Source organism: Nicotiana tomentosiformis, chromosome 1 (genome assembly GCF_000390325.3).
Source record: "Nicotiana tomentosiformis chromosome 1, ASM39032v3, whole genome shotgun sequence".
Lineage (NCBI taxonomy): Eukaryota > Viridiplantae > Streptophyta > Magnoliopsida > Solanales > Solanaceae > Nicotiana > Nicotiana tomentosiformis.
Window position 1 is genome coordinate 8,258,503 of NC_090812.1, and position 22,162 is coordinate 8,280,664.

General features: G+C 34.7%; 3 protein-coding genes across 3 annotated transcripts; 1 reads left to right on the forward strand and 2 right to left on the reverse strand.

Moving 5' to 3' along the window:
- Nucleotides 1-1,011: 1,011 nt before the first annotated feature.
- On the reverse strand, nt 1,012-1,962 carry LOC138898762 (uncharacterized). The gene is made up of 2 exons (XM_070184879.1): nt 1,924-1,962; nt 1,012-1,797 (listed from the first exon to the last, which is right to left on the reverse strand). The coding sequence occupies exons 1-2, from the start codon at nt 1,960-1,962 to the stop codon at nt 1,012-1,014; spliced, it is 825 nt and encodes a 274-aa protein (XP_070040980.1).
- Nucleotides 1,963-3,017: 1,055 nt separating this feature from the next.
- LOC104089668 (ankyrin repeat-containing protein BDA1-like) lies at nt 3,018-4,861 on the forward strand. Its single transcript, XM_009594611.4, has 2 exons — nt 3,018-3,830; nt 3,924-4,861. Exons 1-2 carry the CDS (start codon nt 3,258-3,260, stop codon nt 4,740-4,742), a joined length of 1,392 nt encoding a protein of 463 aa, XP_009592906.1. The 5' UTR covers nt 3,018-3,257; the 3' UTR covers nt 4,743-4,861.
- Nucleotides 4,862-8,637: 3,776 nt separating this feature from the next.
- Nucleotides 8,638-10,124, reverse strand: LOC104089667 (cyclin-U4-1). Its single transcript, XM_009594609.4, has 2 exons — nt 9,702-10,124; nt 8,638-9,150 (listed from the first exon to the last, which is right to left on the reverse strand). Exons 1-2 carry the CDS (start codon nt 10,043-10,045, stop codon nt 8,871-8,873), a joined length of 624 nt encoding a protein of 207 aa, XP_009592904.1. The 5' UTR covers nt 10,046-10,124; the 3' UTR covers nt 8,638-8,870.
- Nucleotides 10,125-22,162: the final 12,038 nt, after the last annotated feature.

Below are 22,162 nucleotides of genomic sequence, written 5' to 3' on the forward strand. Positions count from 1 at the left end.
ATGAGACATTAACTCATTTAAGGTTCTCAAGTGAAAGGAATTGGTTCTTGTTTCCTGTCATGTGCTTTGAGCAGCCACTGTCCATGTACCATATTTGGCAGCTCCCCTTCACTTGGACTTGCAAAAGGAAATCAGGAGTTAGTCTTAGGAACCCAAACTAGTTTGGGTCCCTTTCTATAGGGAAAAGGATGAATCAAATTCTTTTTAGCCTAACTCGGTAGCCTATTCTTCCCTTGAATAAATTCTTTGTTCTTTTGACTTGCCTTTTTCTTTTACAGTGCATTCATTTTTATAGTGACCTGTTTGATCACAGTGTATGCAAATCTTGTTCTCAGGAAGTGTGAGGTACTTGCTTTTGGGATCCCACTTAGGTGCCAGTTTCCCAGAGCAAAGTCCTCTTCTGTTGCTACTATGGAGTTCGTGTAGCCATGAAAGTGCATCGGAGGACCTGTTCCATTTACAAGTTCTGTCTAGATTATGATTGACCTTGCTTAGATCCTCCTTTAGGATTCTTACTTGCTCATCCCTTTTATACAACTCATCTTTTATTTTTCCTATATTTTCTTCTAGAGTGAGTTGTGTGTAATCAACTATCTTTTTACTTGTTCCTAATTTCAGTTTTAGATTTTCAGATCTAAGATCTAGGACAGTTGAGTCAAGCGCATGAACCTGGTTATTCAACACAGTACTTTCGCTTACAGTTTCACTAGCCCTAAGTTCCAGTTTTTTGCACTTAGCCTTCAAAATCACACATTCTTTAGACAACTATTCCTTTTCATTGTTTACGTCCTCAGATTCATCAATTAGTTTTAGAAGTAACTCATATAACCTTTCTTTAGATAACAATTTAATCTTGTCTTTGAGATGAACTACACTTACCTCAGTTTCTTCATCAGATTCTCCAATGGCCATACGTGCTTATTCATCCTCCTCATTATCATCTGAGCTTTCTCCCCAAGTAGCGACCATAGCCTTGGTTGATCCTTTGTTGTTACTTTTCTTGGGTTGAACCTATTCCTTCTTCATATTCCTTCGTTCAGCTATTTCCTTCTTCCATTCAATTTCCCATAAAGGACAGTTCTTGATGTAGTGATCAGTCTTTCCACACTTGTAGCAACCATAATTGGTTTGCTTCTCAAGAGCTTTTGACTTGCTATAGTTTCTACTTATTGAAGAGCCTTTTCCACTCCTCATGTACTTCTTGAAGTCCTTGGTGATCATAGCCATTTCATCATCTTCTAGATCAGAACCATAAATGATTCGGAGTTCCAAGCTCCTTTCCTTCTTAGGTACAACCATTTTCATGATTTGTCTCCTAAGTTCATAGGTAGTGAGATTTCCAATTAATTCATCCAGTGGGAGAGTAACAATATTCTTTGATCCCTGAATAACAGTGATTTTGCTCTCCCAAGTGATAGGCAAAACCCTAGTCAGTATCTTCTCGACTTTATCTTCTTCAGGAATAATCATTCCAAGAGACTTTAGTTCATTTGTCAGTGTAGTGAACCTTGTGTACATCTCTTGAATGGTTTCTCCTTCCTTCATAGCAAAGTTTTCATATTGAGAATACAGTAGAGTTCCTCTAGATCTCTTCACCTGAAGTATTCCTTCATGAGACACTTGTAATGTGTCCCAAATTTGCTTAGCAGTGTTACATCTTTGGATTCTACTGTACTCATGTGGACCGAGTCTACAAACAAGCCATTTCTTGGATTTAGCATTCTTCTCCCATTTCTTCAAGTTCTCAGCAGTGCAATCCGCTCTTGTCTTTGGCACCTCCAATCCTTCAGCATTTATCTTTATGGTAGCCAGTGGACCATCAGTGACAATATCTCATAGCTCATAGTCCTCTCCTATTATGTGATCTCTTATCCTGTTTTTCCACCAATAGTAGTACTGGCCATTAAAGAGTGGTGGCCTAACAGTGGATTGTCCTTCCCAGTTTTCAGGTGGTGCACTCATCTTGATCTTCTTCTAAGGTGTTAGCCTCTTCAAGGATAACCTGCTCTGATACAAATTATTGTTTTATACTTCAATGCCACACAATAGTGGGGTGATTGTGTGGTGTCCAATTTTCGCGTGCATTGATTATAGAATGACCTGGTTCTTCTAAGTATTCCTTATACTACTATTGTGGAAAGTAAAGAACAGAAGTATTTTTACGTGAAAAACACCCGGCTCAAAAAGTGAAGAAACCACGACCTACTACTCAGTAAGATTTTCTCCAACACTTCACTAAATCATTGAGCCAAAACAACATTTACAAAACTTTTTGTAAACTTAAGGATTACCTCTAATCCCGTTGTGGCGACCAACCTCTAATTGTTGCGATAACTTCAAGTTAACTCTAACTTGAATACCCAGAGTACCTAATACAATTGCATCTAGATAAAGTTGAAAGGTACAATTTGAAAAGCCCTACTACAATTGAACTAGAATAAAAGACAGACACTTGGAACTGGTTCTTCTATCTGGTTTATGTAGCTTCAGGTTCGCACACTCGAATCACACAAGAATTGTTTGTAAAATGCCTTGCTATCTTGCTCTCAACTCACATTTAACTTGAGCGTTTGTACGTCGCTGTGGAATGAGAACATCCTATAATATATAGAGTTAGTAGAATAAGAAATAACTAGAGTTCTAATACTACTCTTCCTTGGTGGAAGAGTTCTAGTTATTTTCAACTTCTAACTCCACCCTTATCTTGGATAACGTTCTTTTCGCGTAATGAGTCCTTCTCCTTATCATTTATACAACTTTTTCGATCAGGAGATATCAGATATAACAACTTAAGCTTATCTCTTTCACGTGCATCCGTTATGCTCGAATCTACCTGTGTCTGTGTACACTGTGTATGGATCTGGTTCATGCTCGAGTTCGTTTGTCAATCATTAAAACAAACTCTACTTGGGCCAACATTGTTTTTGGAGAGGCTGAAAGTTTGAACTTTGAACTAAAGGGAGACTAAACAATACACATTTTTGGTCATTGACACTTATTTTATTCTAAAAAGTTTGAAATAGGAAAGGGAAAGCAATAAATATGAAATTCCTTTCATAGTTGAAATTCAGCTTTATGATTATGAAAGTCAACTCATTTTTTCCCTATCCAATAAAAGTTGAATTTTCTGATCCTCAGAGCTGAGATATTCCTTAGTTCTAAGCACCAACTGATGAAGGAAACTAAAGTCTGCAGATTGATTTTAGAATTCAAGGGAGAAACAAACAAGGAATTAACATTATTTTTTGGTAGAATTAATGGACAGAAGGCTGAGGGAGACTGCTCAAAAAGGAGATGTTCATCACTTGCAAAGCTTGATAAAACAAGACCCTCTTCTTCTCAGGGCAGTTTCATTAGCAGGTAATTCAACTCCTCTTCATATTGCTTGCTTGGGTGGCCATCTTGAGTTTGTGAAGGAGATCATTCATTTGACGCCAGAATTTGCAAGAGAACTAAACCAGGATGGTTTCAGCCCTTTGCATATCGCCTCAGCAAATGGGGATACAGAGATTGTGAAGCAGCTGTTGAATGTTGATCACAATCTATGCCTTCTCAAGGGGAAGGACAGAAGAATTCCCCTTCATTATGCAGTAATCAAAGGCAGAAAACATGCCATAAGGGAGCTTCTTTTGGCTTCTCCAGACTCTATAGCAGAAGTAACTGCTCGAGGCGAGACTTGTCTTCATTTAGCAGTCAAGAATCATCAGTTCGACGCATTCAAATTATTACTTGATTACCTCAAGGAATTTAACAAGTATGATCTTTTAAACATGAAGGATATCCAAGGAAACACTGGTTTGCATCTTGCTGTGTCAACTAAGCAATACGAGGCAAGTATCTCTGATGTGTCATTACGTCTCTTTTATCTCTTCATTTTGATTTTAAAATTTCAACTTAACGGATGAGAGAAATGAATCACCCAGGTTGTTGATCTATTACTCGACGAAAATATTGTGGCTAAAGGCATAACTGAGGTGAATTCTTTGAACAAGGGAGGCCTTACACCTCTGGAGTTACTACTTAAGGAATGTGGAGATGGAGATATTGAGGAAATTTTAAGAGCATCTGGTGCTGTATCTGTTGAAAACTTGCAATCTTCACAGCAAGAAACTTCCCCCCAATCTTGGGTTGTTTCAGTTCAAGATTCATCAAATGAACAATCCAGCAGAGAGCATAGAAGAGACCGGCCTCGATCTCGTTCTAAGAAGCTTCAGGATTACTTCAAGTACAATAAAACCAAAGATTCTCCAGGAAAAGCAAGAGACACCCTTCTTGTGATAGCCATTCTAATTGCAACAGCAACTTATCAAGCAGTGCTTAGTCCACCAGGAGGTGTTTGGCAGGACAGTTACCGGCCTGGAGGAAATAACAACACCAGTAGTGATGACAAAATGTCCGTGCCACATGTCGCGGGACAGTCAGTGATGGGAACCATCAATCCAATTTCCTATGGCTTGGTCTTGGTTTTCAATTCCATCGGATTTTATGTGTCCCTTCACACGATAAATTTCCTCACAATAGGATTTCCGTTGCAATTGGAACTGCAAGTCTCACTTGTTGCCTTGACAGCAACCTATGGTATTGTGATGTCTGCCATAACGCCTAACTGGGGAATTGCTCTCTTCTTTATTATCTTTTCTTCAGTCTTTCCAGTTTTGTTGCCTTACATTTCAATGTTGCTGAGAAACTATTGCAAGAAACCTAGATTCTTATCAAGATTTATTAACTGTTCCGTTAGTTGAACAACATCTTCTTGTATTTTGTTCTTCTTTTGAAGTTCAATCAGGATGTATTCAAATTCTAAAATGAAACTTGATAATGAGATTCATTAACAATCTCTTTTAAGCAATTGCTTTTAGATTCTAAAATGAAACTTGATAATGAGATTCATTAATAATCTCTTTTAAGTAATTGCTTTTAGATTTTATTCTTCCAATCATCCTTGTTAATTGATGATAATGGAAAAGGAATTCATTGGGACATGCATGCTCATTCATCAAAATAATAGAAGTCTCTGTTAATTTGCCTATAAATGTTTTAAAATGGTTATATTACATTTTTAGATCAACTTTTGTCTTTCCGTTTTGTTTTTACAGCTTTTCTATGTTATGTCCTGTAAGGCTGTAGCTTGCATAGTTGCATTTATGTTTTTATGACATTCTCCCTCCGTTTCATTTTATGTCTTAGTTTGACTGGACATGAAGTTTAAGAAAAATAAGAAAAGACTTTTGAATCTTGTGGTTTTAAAGTTTAAACTAAAGAAGTGTATAATATATCAAAATGCCCTTAAATCTTATGGTATTAAATATGTCATATGAAATATTAGAGTTAGGAGAGAGTTCTACTACAATGTTGCCTTTCCCGTCTTTCCAATTTTGTTGCCTTACATTACAATGTTGGTGAGAAACTATTGGAAGAAACCTAGATTCTTATCTAGACGCAGGAATTGTTCAGTTACTTGAACAACATCTTCCTGTATTTCGTTTTTTTGATCAACCAGGATGTATTGAAATTCTAAAATAAAACTTGTTTTTGATACTCAATTACAATCTCCTTACTTGACTGCTTTCAGATATTTCTCTTCCAATTACCCTGGTTAATTGATGATAATGGAAAATGAACTCATGGTTACATTTCATACTGATTCAAATTGACTTAGTTAAACACCTCGAAAATTAAAGTCGTCTCAATTCAAGTATTGGCTGCAGTTGTCGCGCAATAATTGATCAGAAATGCATCCAATGGTGTAACATAGGGTCAATGACATGGTAGAAACTCATGAGAGACCAAAAACCCCAACAGACACAAAAAAGCCGGGTGATTTCTTTCTATCTACTTAAGTCTGTGTGGACAAAGTTACTTGGTATAGGTACCCGATAAAATAATGTATGCAGACGCAAGCTGGCGTGGATACCCGAGACTATGATAATACATATTCAATCTAGTTTTTGTTATCTTAGGACAAAAGCTTTTTTAAAAATGTGTAGAGAATGAAACCTTAGAAGTGCATTATAATATATTTATCTGCCACAGGTGTACACAAAATAAAGTTTGAATTTCCTCTACGCTTCTATTATCAATTTCACCTGGGGATGTCGCATATTATCAAATTCAATTAATACACGTTTCCTGACAATTCAGCGCAATCCTCAGGTTTATTTATGCATTTAAACATAATCTTTAAAATTCATAATCACAATATGAACAAGGAAAAGAGCAAGTCAAATTTTCCTCTCCCTGTATGCATTCAGTGGCAAAAACGTAGGATGTGGCATTATCTTTTCGACATTGGCAATTCTTAATTCAAGAAGAAAGCTCTTAAAAGTTAAAGTCAAAGTGACCTGAATTAATAGCAAATAATCAGATGACGCAATTTTATCTGACTAGTTCAACAAATTATTAATTCAAGATGAAATCTCCTAACAAAAACGAGTAAAATGGAACAGAATTAATTAATGCAGATAATTTTTGATATATATATATATATATATATAAGCTCAAGCTCAAAAGAAAGCTAAAACTTTCTGCACAAGTATTTTTCTTATTGGATGCTTCAAAATAATGGACCAAAGGTTATTTGAAGCTGCAACAGAGAATCCTCTGCATATTGCTTGTATTGTAGGACATAATGATTTTGCAAGAGAGATTATTAAACTTAAGAGAGAATTTGCTGGAGAACTGATCAACCAAGATGGTCTAAGCCCACTTCATATTGCATCAGCTAATGGAAATATTCATATTGTGAAGGAGCTGCTAAATTCAGACCATAATCTTTGCCAGATCAAGGGAAGAGAATAAAGGGTCCCTTATACAGTATGCAGCTACTAAGGGTATAAAATATGTTCATGCATGTAGTTAATCAACGGAAAAATGACAATGTATAACTGCTCTCAAAATAATAACCGAAAAATATACTGTTTGTATATGTTGTGTATATAAATACATTTTTGTATGTTATATACGTACACAAAATATACAAATTTTATACACTTTTGCGGCTACCAAAGGCAAAGAGTTTCGGCAGCAGGCTGAAAGTGATTTTTGCCCTTAATCAACTATGTATGCTTCGGATCATTCTAACTTTTTAATTCTACATCTTTTCGATTGTCTAAGAAAATTGGGCAACTACGTGTGGTTAAGTAATGGCATTAAATTTGAACTTCAGATCCTATTACTCAAAAGAGAAAAAGATAAACTTTTGTATGACAAGACGGGAAAAGGGTAAGTTGACCTCTTAAATTAGATCAAATTCGAGTCTTTTTAGCGGTTCGTAGACAACCCAAGATAATTTCACAAGTTGATTTGAATTCTAGCTTCCCTTTATGTTAACCAGAGGGATGAAAAGGACATAACAGATAATTGAAATCCCTTGTAAGAAAGAAAAAAAACAGAAGAAAAGATTTTGAGAGAAAATGTGTCTGTCTCAAGTCTCAAGTGGTCACATGCAGAAGCATTTGTTCAATTGTATGATTAATTGCACATGTAGTATGTTCCCTGCCCAGAATCAAATACAACTGTCAAGTGTCTTAACTTGTCTTTACTACCAGAATGACCATAACATTTCCACTTTATCACTTTGTAGTAACCTTCTTTTAGTGTATTTGCCAATGTCTCCTCACATACTTCTTCTTCCTCCTTTTTTATGTCCCTTTCCTCATTGGTGTCTCATCATAAACTAGTATGTCGTTTACATTCATGCTTTATTTTTCTCTGCATTTTGGGTAAGCAATAAGAATTGAACATGTTCGATTTCAGTTGTTGATATTTTTCACTAGTTATGCATTTTTAAAAATGAAATTGTTACTGACTCTTTTGGGGAGGGGCATATGACTTTGGGGGTATTCGATGCCTTTAGCACATACTAGTTATACGATTTGAATCTACTAACATCCTCCTTAGAACATTTTGACTGCTTCAATATTTCTTTTACAATGAACAAAAATTATTGTCACAATAGAATTTGTATATAGTTCTATGACTTTACTCCTGTAATAAAGTGATGCTTCATTACTTGATATTATTTTCTGATTGTTGTTATTCAAATACATATATTATTATGGATTTTTTTAGAGGAAACAAATTAAAGCTTAAGTATATATTTAATTAAGTTTTTTGGCAAAATAAGAACAAAAGATACCACTTGATTCAGGGTGTCTCTCTTTAAATCGTAGTCTCGTGACCACCAAACTATCCCTATAGAGATGACTATTACATGCATTTCTTAGAATGGCCTATGTCATGAGCACTTCACATTTAAAAACAGTGTAACTAGCTACATGAACATGTTACATGCCAACCTGTGTTTTGATCATAGTGTCCTCATCATACAGATCAATGGAATCTTGACTTGGATAATAAGAAATACTCTCTCCGTTGTTTCCGTTTCAGTTTATATGAACCTGTTTGACTGGACACGAAATTTAAGAAAAAATAAATACTTTTGGAATTTATGGTCCTAAACAAGTCAAAAAGGGATTCAGAGTATTTGTGCGGTTATAAAAATTTCTTATTAAGAGTACAATTGTAAGTTTAAACTAAATTATTATCAAATTTAGAGAGGGGTTATTGACCAAAAAAAGGAAATAAGTGAACATAAGAGTATCTAATTAGAAAAAAAAGTAAAAGAACAGAAAACAATAAAGAAATAAACTTTTTAGCCAGACTGTAAAGTTAAAGCACCCATCTGTACATACCATTTCATTTGAGTTCTAAAGCAACCCGAAAATGTAGCCAAAGAGAAAATAGAAAAAAAATAAAAATAAAAATACAACAACCACACAGCTCTTTTTTTAGTACAATTTTTGGTTTAACATCTAAAAAAAAGGACCCTAAACCTAACTTGATAACTACATTAATAAGACTAATCGAATTTAAACAACTAATTGTTGTTGTTGGGAAGAGGAATCATCTTCATTGAAACAAATGTATTGAAGTTTTGGTGATCTTCCCATATATAAGGAAGAATTTTGTAAATTGAGTGGTGGCTGAAGCAGAAGCATCTCTTTTTGAAGATATGAACAATAGGTTTGGAAAGTAGTGGGAGTCACATTTAAGCGAAAACCCAATCCAAATAGGAAATCCACTTCAAGAAAGTTCATCTCTGTGGTGCTGATTCCTCCAACTTTTGCATAATATGCATTATTGTAGTACCTATAAAATAATTAAATATACAAAAATAATTAACCCAATCAATTGTAGTTAAAGTTTTGAGAAGAGGTGAAGATCGAGTCACTAATATTGGAGTGTAGCTTTCAAATGAGAATGTGTAATCTTGACCATGCAACTAAAGAATTGGGTGGTTGTCTTTGAATGTGGGATTGCTTTTAAAATTCAAAAATAAAGGAGGAAGCAAGTTGTTTCTGTTTCAATTCATTGATTTCTTAACCAATCATTACGTCCTTGCTAAGTGCTAATTAATGAGAATATTACTAGTAATAAGTCATTAAATAAAAGCTTTATATCTGATGTTAAATAAATTACTATTGTGTATGGAAAAAGGGGAATTATTAATACTTAATGCGAGCTCCCTGTGCATGTCCAATGTCTAATGTGTTATACAACTAGGACTTCCAATTATATAGCCTCTTTTCTTTTCTTTTCTTTTTTCCTTTTTTTAAATTTTTTTTTTCACCTTTTCGAGATATCAATGGCTAAGAAAATCTAAAACCATGGAAATTCTTTGTTTATCCACAAAAACTTACATATCATCCATGAATTTAGCAGCAATCATGACACTGGTAATAAGCAGACGATGAATATTGAAGGAGTTGATGGGCAAAGAAGGTTGGCACTGAGTAAACCGATCAAGATAAACATAAGCAACAACAAAACAACAAGGGCTACAATTTGCATACTTGAAAATCCTCTCTAAATAATTCTGAATTGAGATATTTGGCCTTGTAAGTCCATGAAAAACTGAGATCTTTTGGGGTTGAAATCTGCCATTAATGTCGTTAGCTTCAGCCACCCTTTGGAGTAGAGAAGATAAGTAATCGATGAGTTTTGGCATCAGGCTTTGATTTTGAGTGATTTCTAGCTCTGCCATTGTTGTATTGGTACTAAGAAAGAAAGGAAAAAGGGGACAGAAGAGGGATGTGTTTTGGATGTGTAATGTGTTGTTTAGATGTTGAAATATATAAGGGATACTTTTTTCTGAACATTTTGCTCCTTTTTTTTTTTTTTTTTTTTCAAGAAGTGTTGCTTTTGGTTTTTGTTTGTATTTTATTTTATATACTAGTATTAAGTAACAACCTGTACAGTTGGCTGTTATTTCTCGTGGGTAATTTCAGTTTGACAAAAATAGCCTTATAAATTTGAAATATGCATTTCTCTACTATTTTACGAAATATTTAATATCTTCTACTAGCATAACTGCATAAGTATGGTATAATTTCATGCTTAAGCAGATGCATGTAGAAGTCATTTAGCAATTTTTGTCTTTACTTAGATTTGAACCTTAATTCCGTATAATTTTATCTCACTTTATCGATTGCTATGTCACGTCCCTGTATGCTAAAACTTCAAATGAAATTTGTTTTTAAGAATTGCTGTTTTAGGTTTTTGTTTGTACTTTTTGTTTTTTGGGGTGTTTTTAAGTTTTTTTTTTTGGCTTGAGAGTTCATGGAATTGAGTTGGATTTGGATTCTTTAATTTGAACTCAAGTTTGTGAGAGAGGGAAGATTGGTTGATGTGGGTACTTACCTTTTTTTTTTAGGGCATAAAGTTATTAATTAGAAGGCGATTTTTCCCCTTTTCTTGTGGAAAAGTGTTTGATAAATGATAATGGAGAAAGAGTGATGGCGTGCCTTTTAGATTTATCATGTGATTACATGTGGATTAGTGTTCTTGAGTGTTGGTGTAGGTCCCATTTTCAAGTGATAATTCATGTGTTTTGATTCTATATATGAGCAATTAGGTTACATAATTAGGATTTTGTTTTGCAACTTAATAGCACTTGGTACAACAATGTTCTTGCTTTTCCAGCCATAATAATAAATTTGTAGGCATAAAAGAAATCATAAACCAAATAATATGTCCAACAGATCATGTTAAGATAGTCGACTAGATCTCCCACCTCCAATGTTCGAACAATAATAATATTGAACTTATTTATATAATAAAGTGGATTTTCTTATTAGATAATCTCATACACCAATCTTGATTACAGCACTTGCTGTGACAAAAGAAAAGTTTTAATGGGTAAATTTTTAGATCTGAGGGTAAAAGAGAGAAATTAATTAAAGAATAAAAAGAGAAGAAGGCACAGACTATTACAGCAAGGTTTGTCAATGTGCTTTTGTCCCAAGTCATAGTTGGCAAGGTACATTTTCTTTGCTTATTCACAAAACCAAAGTGCAGATTTGTGCTCATTTTGTCTTCTGGCACCGTGTCTAGGCTACTAATAGAAATTATTAAAAAAATACATACATTCAAACTTCTCTATAACAATCTTATTTGTTTCGATATTTTGTCTTTTATAGTAGATGATTGTTCTACACATATAACGACATTTGAGGTTTGAATATTTTTTGGCTGTTATAGATAAAACTTATCCAAAAATCAATTTTTTTTAATGTTACATATAAAAGATAAGAAAACTTTTCAAATTTAAAATCTCAGAAGATATGCATATTTCACTAGGTATATATTGAAGAAAGCTAATACATTATTACTCCAATAAATTCATAACTAAGCATACAAAGATTTAAACTCTTTCAAGATTGATGGAAAAACTTTGTAATTGTAGTTGTTTCGTAAATTTCATTCTCTTACTACTGATATAATGCTTGAATTGACAGAGTTTCGTGTCTAAATTTTCAGCAAAAAAGTATCTAATAAAAAATATATCACGTGCATATCTTCAAATTTTATGTCCTATGCGAGATAGAAACTTTGTTCAATGAAAAAGATTGAGTGCATATTTTTAGAATTATTATTAGTAATCTCAAAGATTCTATATAGCTGTTATAGAGGAGTAATTTTACAAAGAGCGTTCTGCTATAAATATGGATGTTACATTTATAGGTAAAAAGTTGTTATAGAGAGATAAAATATAACTTAAAAATTCGGTTCTAAAAAAAACTTGACTTTTATAGTAAATGACTGTTATATAGGGATGTTACTATAGAAATGTCTGACTGTACTCTCATCAATGCTGGGGCATTAATGGCAAAGTCATCTTGAATAATTTTATCTTATTTACACTGACGGGTCAGTGTAAATAATTTTTATAGTAATTATTTCGTTGTCATGTTGTTTTAAGTAACTTGTTTTATTTACTATTATGTAAAGTTATTTTTTTGGTAATTTAACTGTGTAGAAATTGTTTTACAATGTCAATACGTAAAAGTTAAATTCTACTTTAATTTTTATCTTGCTGCTAATTTAAATAAATAGCTGACAATTTGGAAGGATATTATATTGTCTATTGATGCTTGTCGCTCCATTTTCTCATCTACACTACTCCAATGCTGATATTTTGTTTCTTGCTCATGTGATAATATTATATATACTGGGTTGGTGAATGGAACAATTTTTATAACAATTAGGTAAAACTTAATTTTGTCACCGAAAGAAAGTATCTTCCTCTAAATTAAATAAGAGTTTCAATTTAAATAAAAAAAAAATTACACTGATAATGTATATAAGTTAACCCAGTAAATAGTTAAATCCTACAAAGGTCGACCGAACTTACGAAATTTGTCTCCAATTATGACAAATCCAGATATGATGGGATAAAGGGTTCTCAAGGTTGTGTGAATCGTTCATTTTAATGTACTTTGTATTTAAAGACTGCTGAATTGGATATTAATAGATGATAGTATACTTTTTAAAGAATTACTCAATATATTTGTTGGTAATAGCTAGGGGGCATATTCATAAACTAACTCGATACTACTGACATTCAAAAAATCATAACACATTCTTCAAATTGATAAATAATGGTATGTGCCCCTTATTTATACACCTGTATCAAATATGCAACTGTAATATGTTCATGCAACATAAATACGATATTTGGGTTCTCCTTATGCTATAATTTCAGGTCCCTATAAATTACTAAGACCAGATATTGATACGTTAGCAGAATTTTCCATTAATTAGAAGGTTGGTTTCTGGAAATTAAGAAGAAGAAAGAGTATAATAATTAAGGACAACTCTACTACCTTTCTCTACGAAATTGTCAAAGGTTTACCATTGATTTGATGTTACCTTTTCTTGAGGTCAATATCTCTTGAGGAATACCAATTATCTATCATTAGTCATGCTCTAATATTTGCTAACTAATATATAATAATGGATACGTTGTTTGGATGAGTACTTATTTTTTTTTCTTTTTAAGAACTATATAATAACTGAACAAGCAAAGAAGAAAAATAAGACTAGCGGATCAATTGAACATACTAGTTAAAAGAAAACTCTATTATGGTATTTCAATTAGAGAAAATATTTAATAAGGGTATATATGAGACAAAAATTCAACAGAAAATGTTCAAGAAGTTAGAAGAGAGGTACTTCTTTTTGACTCCTTTTCACACATGTTTTATTACTTGTGAATTGATTAAAACTCAAGCCAATAAAGAGCATCAAAATGAAAGCGATGTTAAACCAATATAGAGTAACACTTTTCTCACCAAAGATTAGTTTTGTCAATGCGTTTTGAATGTTTTTATGTACAATATAACTTTAAGGATTTCGTGTTGTTAACAAACAATCTAATGCTTTTACGTCCATATAATAAACCATCATCCAAACATACAGCTGCATCATTATGTAATTAAATCTTATAATCATTTATCCTAAATAATAGAAGCTTTAGACATTGGGATTAAATCCATCAATCCACGTTGCGCATGGAATAAGCTTGTTTTCTGATCTCATCAACCGCTATTGAACTAAAATACTTATAACGTTTTCATATAGGAAATATATTCAAATGCTAATTTTAATTAAGCAAAATTTTTACAAATGAAAAAGGTCAATCATTTTTGCGTTAAAATGAAAATAAATTGCAAGTCACAGTATACTTCTGGAATTTCTAAATCACCAAAAATATTAGGTTACAACTAAAACCTGATTTATTTCAAATCTCACGCTAAAAATAGATAAAATAATTTCTCAAAAAATATCACCATCTAGCTAGGAGATTTGAGGAGGTTGCTCTCGTTTAGAGCTTTAAACTAAACCCAAAAAGAAAAAGAAAAATCAGGCACTCATAATCCCCACGCGCGCGTGCGCGCACACACACAAAAAGAGTGCAAGTGCGCTAGTAGTACATGCATGAACTGTTTACACTATCATATAAAACCGATATATATAGCATATAACTCTTCAAAAAAGTTAGATATATTAGCCTATATATAAAATAATAAAGAATTAACCTATATAGCAGTCAATCCAATTACTTAAACTTAAAATAGATCATAGATGTATAATATATAAATAATTCAGGTATAATATATGTATAAATGTATATAATCTATGTACACCAGTTCGTGTAAAGATCCCTAAAATAATAGCATGTTATAACCGTCTTATTTGACTAGATAAAAGGAAGGATTTTCAGGGTTTCTCAAGCAAATGTACTCAACTGGGTTGTGGTATCACGGGTAGGTGCACGAGGTGTTAAACAATAATTTTGGATAAACTCTAGAGCAATTCTTAGCACGTTCGAGAACAAACGTATGTTTAAGTGGGAGAGAATGTAATGACCCGACCAGTCGTTTTAAGCTCTAGTGCGTCATTCAACGGTTTGAGACCCTGAGCAACTTCACTTCAGGTATTATGACTTGTACGCATGGTCGGAATTTAATTTCGGGAAGTTCAGAGTTGATTTGGAAAGAAAATTCTAATTTCAGAAGTCTTAAGTTGGAGGAATTGACTAAAGTGTGACTTTTGAGTAGACGGCCTCAGAATCGGGATTTGAAGGTTCCAACAAGTTCGTATGATGATTTTGGACTTAGGCGTATGTCCGGTTTGGATTTTGGATGACCAGGAAGCATTTCGGTGCCTGTTGTGGAAGTAGACATTTTGAAAAAATTTCTTAAAAATTGGGTTGAGGCGTTTGAATATTATCGATGTCCGTTTGGGATTTCGAGTCTGGGAATAGCTCCGTATGGTGATTCTGGTATTGAGAGCGCGTCCGAAAGTGGATTTGGAGGTCCGTGGGTCATTTCAGGGTCATTTGACGAAAGTTAGAAATTTGAATGGTTTTTGAGAAATTTGACCGAGAGTGGACTTTTTGATATCGGGGTCAGATTCTGATCCCGGAAGTTGGAGTAGGTATGCAATATCAATTATGACTTGTGTGCAAAATTTGAGGTCAATCGGACGTGATTTGATAGGTTTCGGTATCGATCGTAGAAGTTTGAAGTTTCAAAGTTCATTAAGTTTGAATTGGAGGGTGATTCGTATTTTAGTATTGTTTGATGTGATTTAAAGGTTCGAACAAGTCAAACTTGATGGTATGTTTGGGCGGGGCCAGGGGGGAAGGGGGGGGGATGCCGTTCGGACGATGTGCGGATTGAGTTTGAAACTCAAGGGCTGCTGGTTGCATCAGTTCTGGTGTAACCGCACCTGCGAGCTTTGGGCCGCAGGTGCGAGGGTTCGGTCGCAGAAGCGGCTCTGAAGCATTTGGCCAGCGACCGCTGGGAAGTGCACCATGGTAGTTTGATATCAAAATTAAGCTATAAGTCTCTAGAACTGCGAGCGAAAAGAAAATGGGAGTGTTACAATAAATAATACTATGCTGCCAAAAACTGACGATGCAATAGCAAAATATAACTTTCCTTTATCACAACACACAAAGCTGTGAAAAGTAGAACGAAAGAAATTCAAAGTTGAACTAAAACTAATATATGTAAAAATATACAAAGAATTTGGACTTGCTTTTTTTATTATATAATAATTATTATATATTGTAGTTCCATAGGTCTTCCTTTGAAAGGTTCAAGCTGATTATGGTTTCAACATTCCTGCAGAGAAATATAATTTTTTTAGTCAGGGCGCGAAAAATTGTGATAAACATAATGATAGAAATTTAGAACAATATTCAATAGAATATATGTATTAAGATACAAATAATATGGACCTGATGTTTGTACGTATCATAGTCCAGAAGTCCTCTTTTCATCTTTCGATATGTCTGTGGAGATTTATGATTTTTTTAGTTAGGATGTACAAAGCCGTAGAAAGTACACTACTAGATATTTAGAACTAAATTCAAATGCCTATATGTATAAATGTATTAATAATCTGGAGCTGATTTGTGAAATTACTGTAGTTACAGGAGTTATTATTCCAGAACACAAGTAGATCGACGCTTCGACACGTCTGCAATGAAATATATAATTTATATAGTTTAAATCTAAAAATGATACTATAAAGAAAAGGTAGTTAGGAAAAGGGTAAATAAAAGGAAATTTAAAAAAATTCCAAGGTGGGGATGTATGTTTTTTCTTGGAGTGAAACAAGAGCAAAGCATTTCTTGTAAGAGAGAGGTTCCCCATATTTTGAGCTACTGTATATATAGTATAAAACTAACAAAATGTGCATTATATATTACTATACATTTTATATACATTAGCTTATTTGCAACAGATACCTTTTCAACTAATGTGTACTGTCCCTCCCATGTGATGTGATCCCTAGGCTACCCTACCCTCATGGCTTCCCGCATCCCTCGCCACCAAAATTTTTGTTTGTATTTATGTTTGTGACAACTAATTTAATATATAGTCATGTCAATTGATCGTTTTTTAGCAAGAAATGTACTTCAATACAAAAAATATTACTACTTCCATCTTATATATGCAACTGTATTTAATTGTACACAATTAAAATTCTATGATATTCAAATAAATAAATAAAAATGTGTTGTTCTTTTCTAAATGGAAAAAAAAAGTGTCATTACACAATTTAGAAGAATTTAAAAGTTCAAAGCTGCAGTTGCAGATAAATATTTCAGAAAAAAAAGATTTTGCGAGGGGGAGGGGGGAGGGAATTTTCATCTATGCATGCAATAGAAAATATTACTAGGTAATAATCTGAATCTTATAGCATCACAACTTCAATGATGATTTGATATTTTCTATTATTAGATGCAGAAATAAAATTATTGTCAAGAATTTTTGTCATACAAAATGTCTGCAACAATACTTAATTATTGTTGATGTTGATACCGGGACATGCGGCATGCAAAATAAAAAGGTATACAAGTTGTGAATTTTTCCTACTGATGTTGAATTATTTCCCTTTTAATCTTCTTTGTATTTGTTAGTGTGACGATGTTATTTTAGAACTTATTAAAGAAAGATGATAGATTACACAAGGTATAACCTTGTTTAGATGAGTATGTATACGGTCAAAATCGGTTTCGACCTTCAAATGATTAATCAAGATTGGAACACAATGGATTGAAGGTCGTCTTCATAATATCGGAATAAGATCTGAAGCCAGGTTACCGAGCTCAAGTTTCGGAGACCGATTAAATACCGAGCTCGAAGTCAATACCGAGCTCGATTCCAAATCGAACTATGATGTGAGCTGGTGTTATCGAGCTTAAGAGCCAGAGACCGACCAATACCGAGCCAAAGTCAATATCGGGCCCCGAGTCAATATCGAGCCTGAGCCAGTATCGAACTCTAAACCTGAAAATCGACCGATACCAAGTCCGATCAAGATCGAGCCAAGAGACGAGAGCCGTTACAGTCGCATTAAGAGAGATAATCTCGGCGAAAATTAGGAAAAAGCTAATCTATCATGGGTTCCCACTATGTATTTTTAATTATATCCAAAGTAGGATCCCTCCACTATAAGAGGGATGACTATTATTTCTCTAAGGGATCTAACATTAAGGCATTCATACACTCTCATATTATTGATATTCATAGAGAAAGACATACTGATATTCATATAAAAATTATCCTTTTTTGGGTTTTGTATATTTCGTCTTGCTTGTTCATAAACCATTTTTCACTCAGTTTGGTTTATATTTCATTCTTTATACAGTCAATACTCAATATATTTCTACTTACTTTTCGATTTGTGCCAAGTTATACCATGTATCCTTAGAACTACATATAAATTCAACTCTATCCATTTTTCGGGTAAACAGTTTGGCGCCCACCGTGGGGCTAAGAATAACAATGGTTATTTGGTATGAATCTTTGCATAACACACCATTTTACCCTTGCTCTTGGAAGTATCTTTGATTTCAGGTTGAAAATAATGAATTCTCAATTATTGGCCCTACCTATCGACAACGAAGTTGGCCTTCAAGATGAGAACAACAACTTAACCCCCGGGGGTGGAAGGCCACTCGTCGATCCCGTTGGAGCTGGGGTCGAAGAGACAATAGATGTTAATTCACATGCGGCCATCGAGGCGAGCCAACGTTCCAACCCTGAAAATAACATTCATGGTGGAACTCGGTCTGCAGCTCGAAATCCCAAAACGCTGAGGAAAACGGAATCAGCTTGCGTATGATTTTCGAGATGTTGCAAGCTCAACAAGTAGCAAAAGCCCAGTTGCAGAGCCAAACCCAAGTATCAACCAGACTCGAGCCCAGTCCACCCCAAGAAGTCACTCACAAAACGGGGTCAGCTATAGTAAGGTCAAATGAGCAAGAATCGGGGACTAATCCCGTAATTATTAAGATGTTCGAAGAAGTGACGAAACGAATAGAGTCAGGAGAAAGGAGGATTAAAGCAAATGACAAAAAAGTGGAAACGTATAACTCCAGGGTTGATCAGATCTCAGGGGCACCACCGGTATTGAAGGGCTTAGATTCCAAACAATTTGTACAAAAGACTTTTTCCTCGAGCGCGACTCCTAAATCAATCCCAAAGAAGTTTCGCATGCCCGAAATTCCTAAACATAATGGAACAACCGACCCCAACGAACATGCCACCTCTTACACATGTGCCATTAAAGGGAACGATCTAAAGGACGATGAGATCGAATCTGTATTATTGAAAAAATTCGGTGAAACCCTGTCAAAAGGAGCAATGATATGGTATTATAATTTACCGTCTAACTCAATCGATTCTTTTGTTATGCTTGCAGATTCTTTCGTACAAGCTTTCAATCGATTGGGTTGTAAAAGCTTTCACTCAAGGACTGAACGAGCGGAGCTTGATGGCTTCACGACAGTTGAAGCAGAATTTGATCGAGTACCCGACTATTACTTGGGCCGATGTACATAATCTATATCAATCGAAGATCAGAGTTGAAGACGACTAGTTGGGGTCTAGGTCCGTTATTAAAGTGATATCGACTGAGAACCAAGGTCAAGCAAGGATCGATATCGACCGTATAATGGAGATCGTAGGGGTAGCGAACCTTCACGTAACCCCGTACGAGGTGAAAGGAGAAATGATCGAGGCCAAGGGTCTCGGGGCTGATGAACAAGAATGGGTTCAACAGGCATACCAGACCTAAGGAAGCACCATAGTTATCAGAGTATAACTTCAGCATCGATGCATCCGCCATTGTGTCGGTTATCAGACGCATCAAAGATACGAAATGGCCTCGGCCTTTGCAGACCAATGCTACCCAGAGGAATCCCAATCAAATGTGTGAATATCATGGCACTCATGGCCACCGAACGGAAGATTGCAGGCAATTGAGAGGGGAGATAGCCCGGTTATTCAATAAAGGGCACCTTCGAGAATTTTTAAGTGACAGGGCCAAAAACCATCTCAAGAACAGGGATTTCAGTAGACAAAACGAACAAGAAGAGCCACAACACATTATCCACATGATCATGGGTGGGATCGATACCCCCAAGGGCTGGTGCTTAAATGCACTAAGATGTCGATTGTAAGAGAAAAGCGATCCCGGACTCAGGATTACACCCCTGAAGGAACCTTGTCCTTTAATAACGAAGACGCAGAAGGAATCATGCAACTACATAATGATGCACTGGTAATATCTGTACTTATGAATAAAACTCAAGTTAAACGTATGTTAATTGATCTAGGTAGTTCGGCCAACATCATTTGATCGAGGGACGTAGAGTAACTCGGTCTACAGGATTTGGTCGTGCCCGCAAACTTGGGTCACGACCCAAAATCCCCTCCGTTTGGGTATTGTGATGGCACCTAGTCTTAAAGACTAGGTAAGCCTAACATTAATTGAAACAACATCTACCAATTTGAAATAGAAATCTCTTAAAGTTTTACAATTTCCAAAACCCGGCTGTACAAGTCATAGGCTCTACAGAATGTTTGCTAGAAAGATTCTAAATACCACTGTCTAGAACTAAGAATAAACAGTGCAAAATAAAAACTTGAAGGTGACTTCGAAGCCCGCGAACGCAGCAGCAGGTTTACCTTGAATCTCCACAGCGACGACCCGCACATCTACTAACGAAACATACCTGGATCTGCACAAAACAAATGTGCAGAAAAGTAGAATGAGAACACCACAACGGTGCCCAGTAAGTATCAAGACTAACCCTAGTAGAGTAGTGACGAGGTACAATCCAGACACTCACTAGTCAAATAACCTGTGTCATACTAAAATAATCGAGAACAAATAGCAGTGATATAAACAGTAAGGCAGCAAGAACACCACAATTATTTCTCCGACAAATAAGAAAGAACACAAGTACAACTAATTAAACAAGTCTTTCATATAAGAACCCTTCAAATAAAATACCTTCCAAATATATATTTCCTTCGAATATGTATCCTTCGAATATAAAACTCTTTCAAATAAATATCTTTAAAATAAAATTCTTCAATTTAAAAGTCACCCTGTGGCACCTCATTTCATAATCATCAAATACGGGTCTCAACCCACCTTTATAGTTCCACGGCACCTCGTGCCCATGTTTCTATCATAACTGCACGGACTACTCACGTGCCAATAATATCAATGTATATAAGATCCACATGATCAATTTATTCCCAATAAGGTAAGTTTAAAATATTTAAATCAAGTAGGAAATCAATAAAACAATGAATTTATTTTAGAAATCATTTGGGTGAAGAAAATAATATTTCAATAAAAATGAAACACGTGATAGTTGCTGATTTGGATGTGAAACTTATAAGAATTAAAGCATACAACAATTCCTTTTATTCAAAACAACTTAAACTTAAAAATTAGTAAAAGCTGGAAATACAAATCCTCAGAGTCTTGTACAAGGGACAAAGCCAACACATTACAACAAGGAATACAAACACACAATAAAATCAATTAATACATCGCGGAAGAACACAAGGATTTACGTATCACGAAAAAATAAAATAACCAAAGGCAAGTGCAACCGTAGAAAATATCAACAAAAAGAGCACTCCCGAGGTACCGCCTCGTAGTCCCAAAAATAAATATGCAACATCAACAATGCCCCCAGGCCATCACAAATCAATCCCTGACATAGCCCACCTTGTCTCGCCACGTGTGCAATAGTAAAGTGAATGCCCGCCTTGTCTCGCCACACGTGCACAATAATGTTCCCACCTTGTCTCGCCACATGCGCAACCCACATACACACATATATATCCCGCACACACACACACACACACACTATATATATATATATATATATCTCCCGCCTTGTCATGCCGCATGTGCAAATATCAATAGTAACAATAGCACGGCAGAAACCTCGTGCAAACACCCGAACATAACTCCCACAATATAATGTGCCAATATCACATCTCATAAACTGCACCTCAAATGCTCAAATATTACAACATAGCATAGATTGCACATCAAATGCTCAAATATTATAATTATCACAGATTGCACATCAAGTGCTCAAATATCACAACTTGCCAAAAAAATCAACAATACCTTATTTTTCACAATAAGGAGCCCATGGCTCGACCATAATGTGCACAAAAATATTAACAAAATATCCGAAAATGAACAACTCAACAAAATAATATTTCACATAAAAATTAAGGTGGCAATCACAACAAATCATCATGTAAAAATAATTTCAACAAATAAGGATCTAGGCATGACAAATAGGAAATTTAATAAGTGCCAATAATTTCTCATTTAATACATAAGGGAGACTAAAGATTTTTAACCAATGTAATTTGCACATATAACCCAAGTACGTACTTGTCACCTCGCGTACATAGTTTTCAATTACACAAATTGCACATAAGACTCAATGCCTAAGGGGTAATTCCCCCACTTGAGG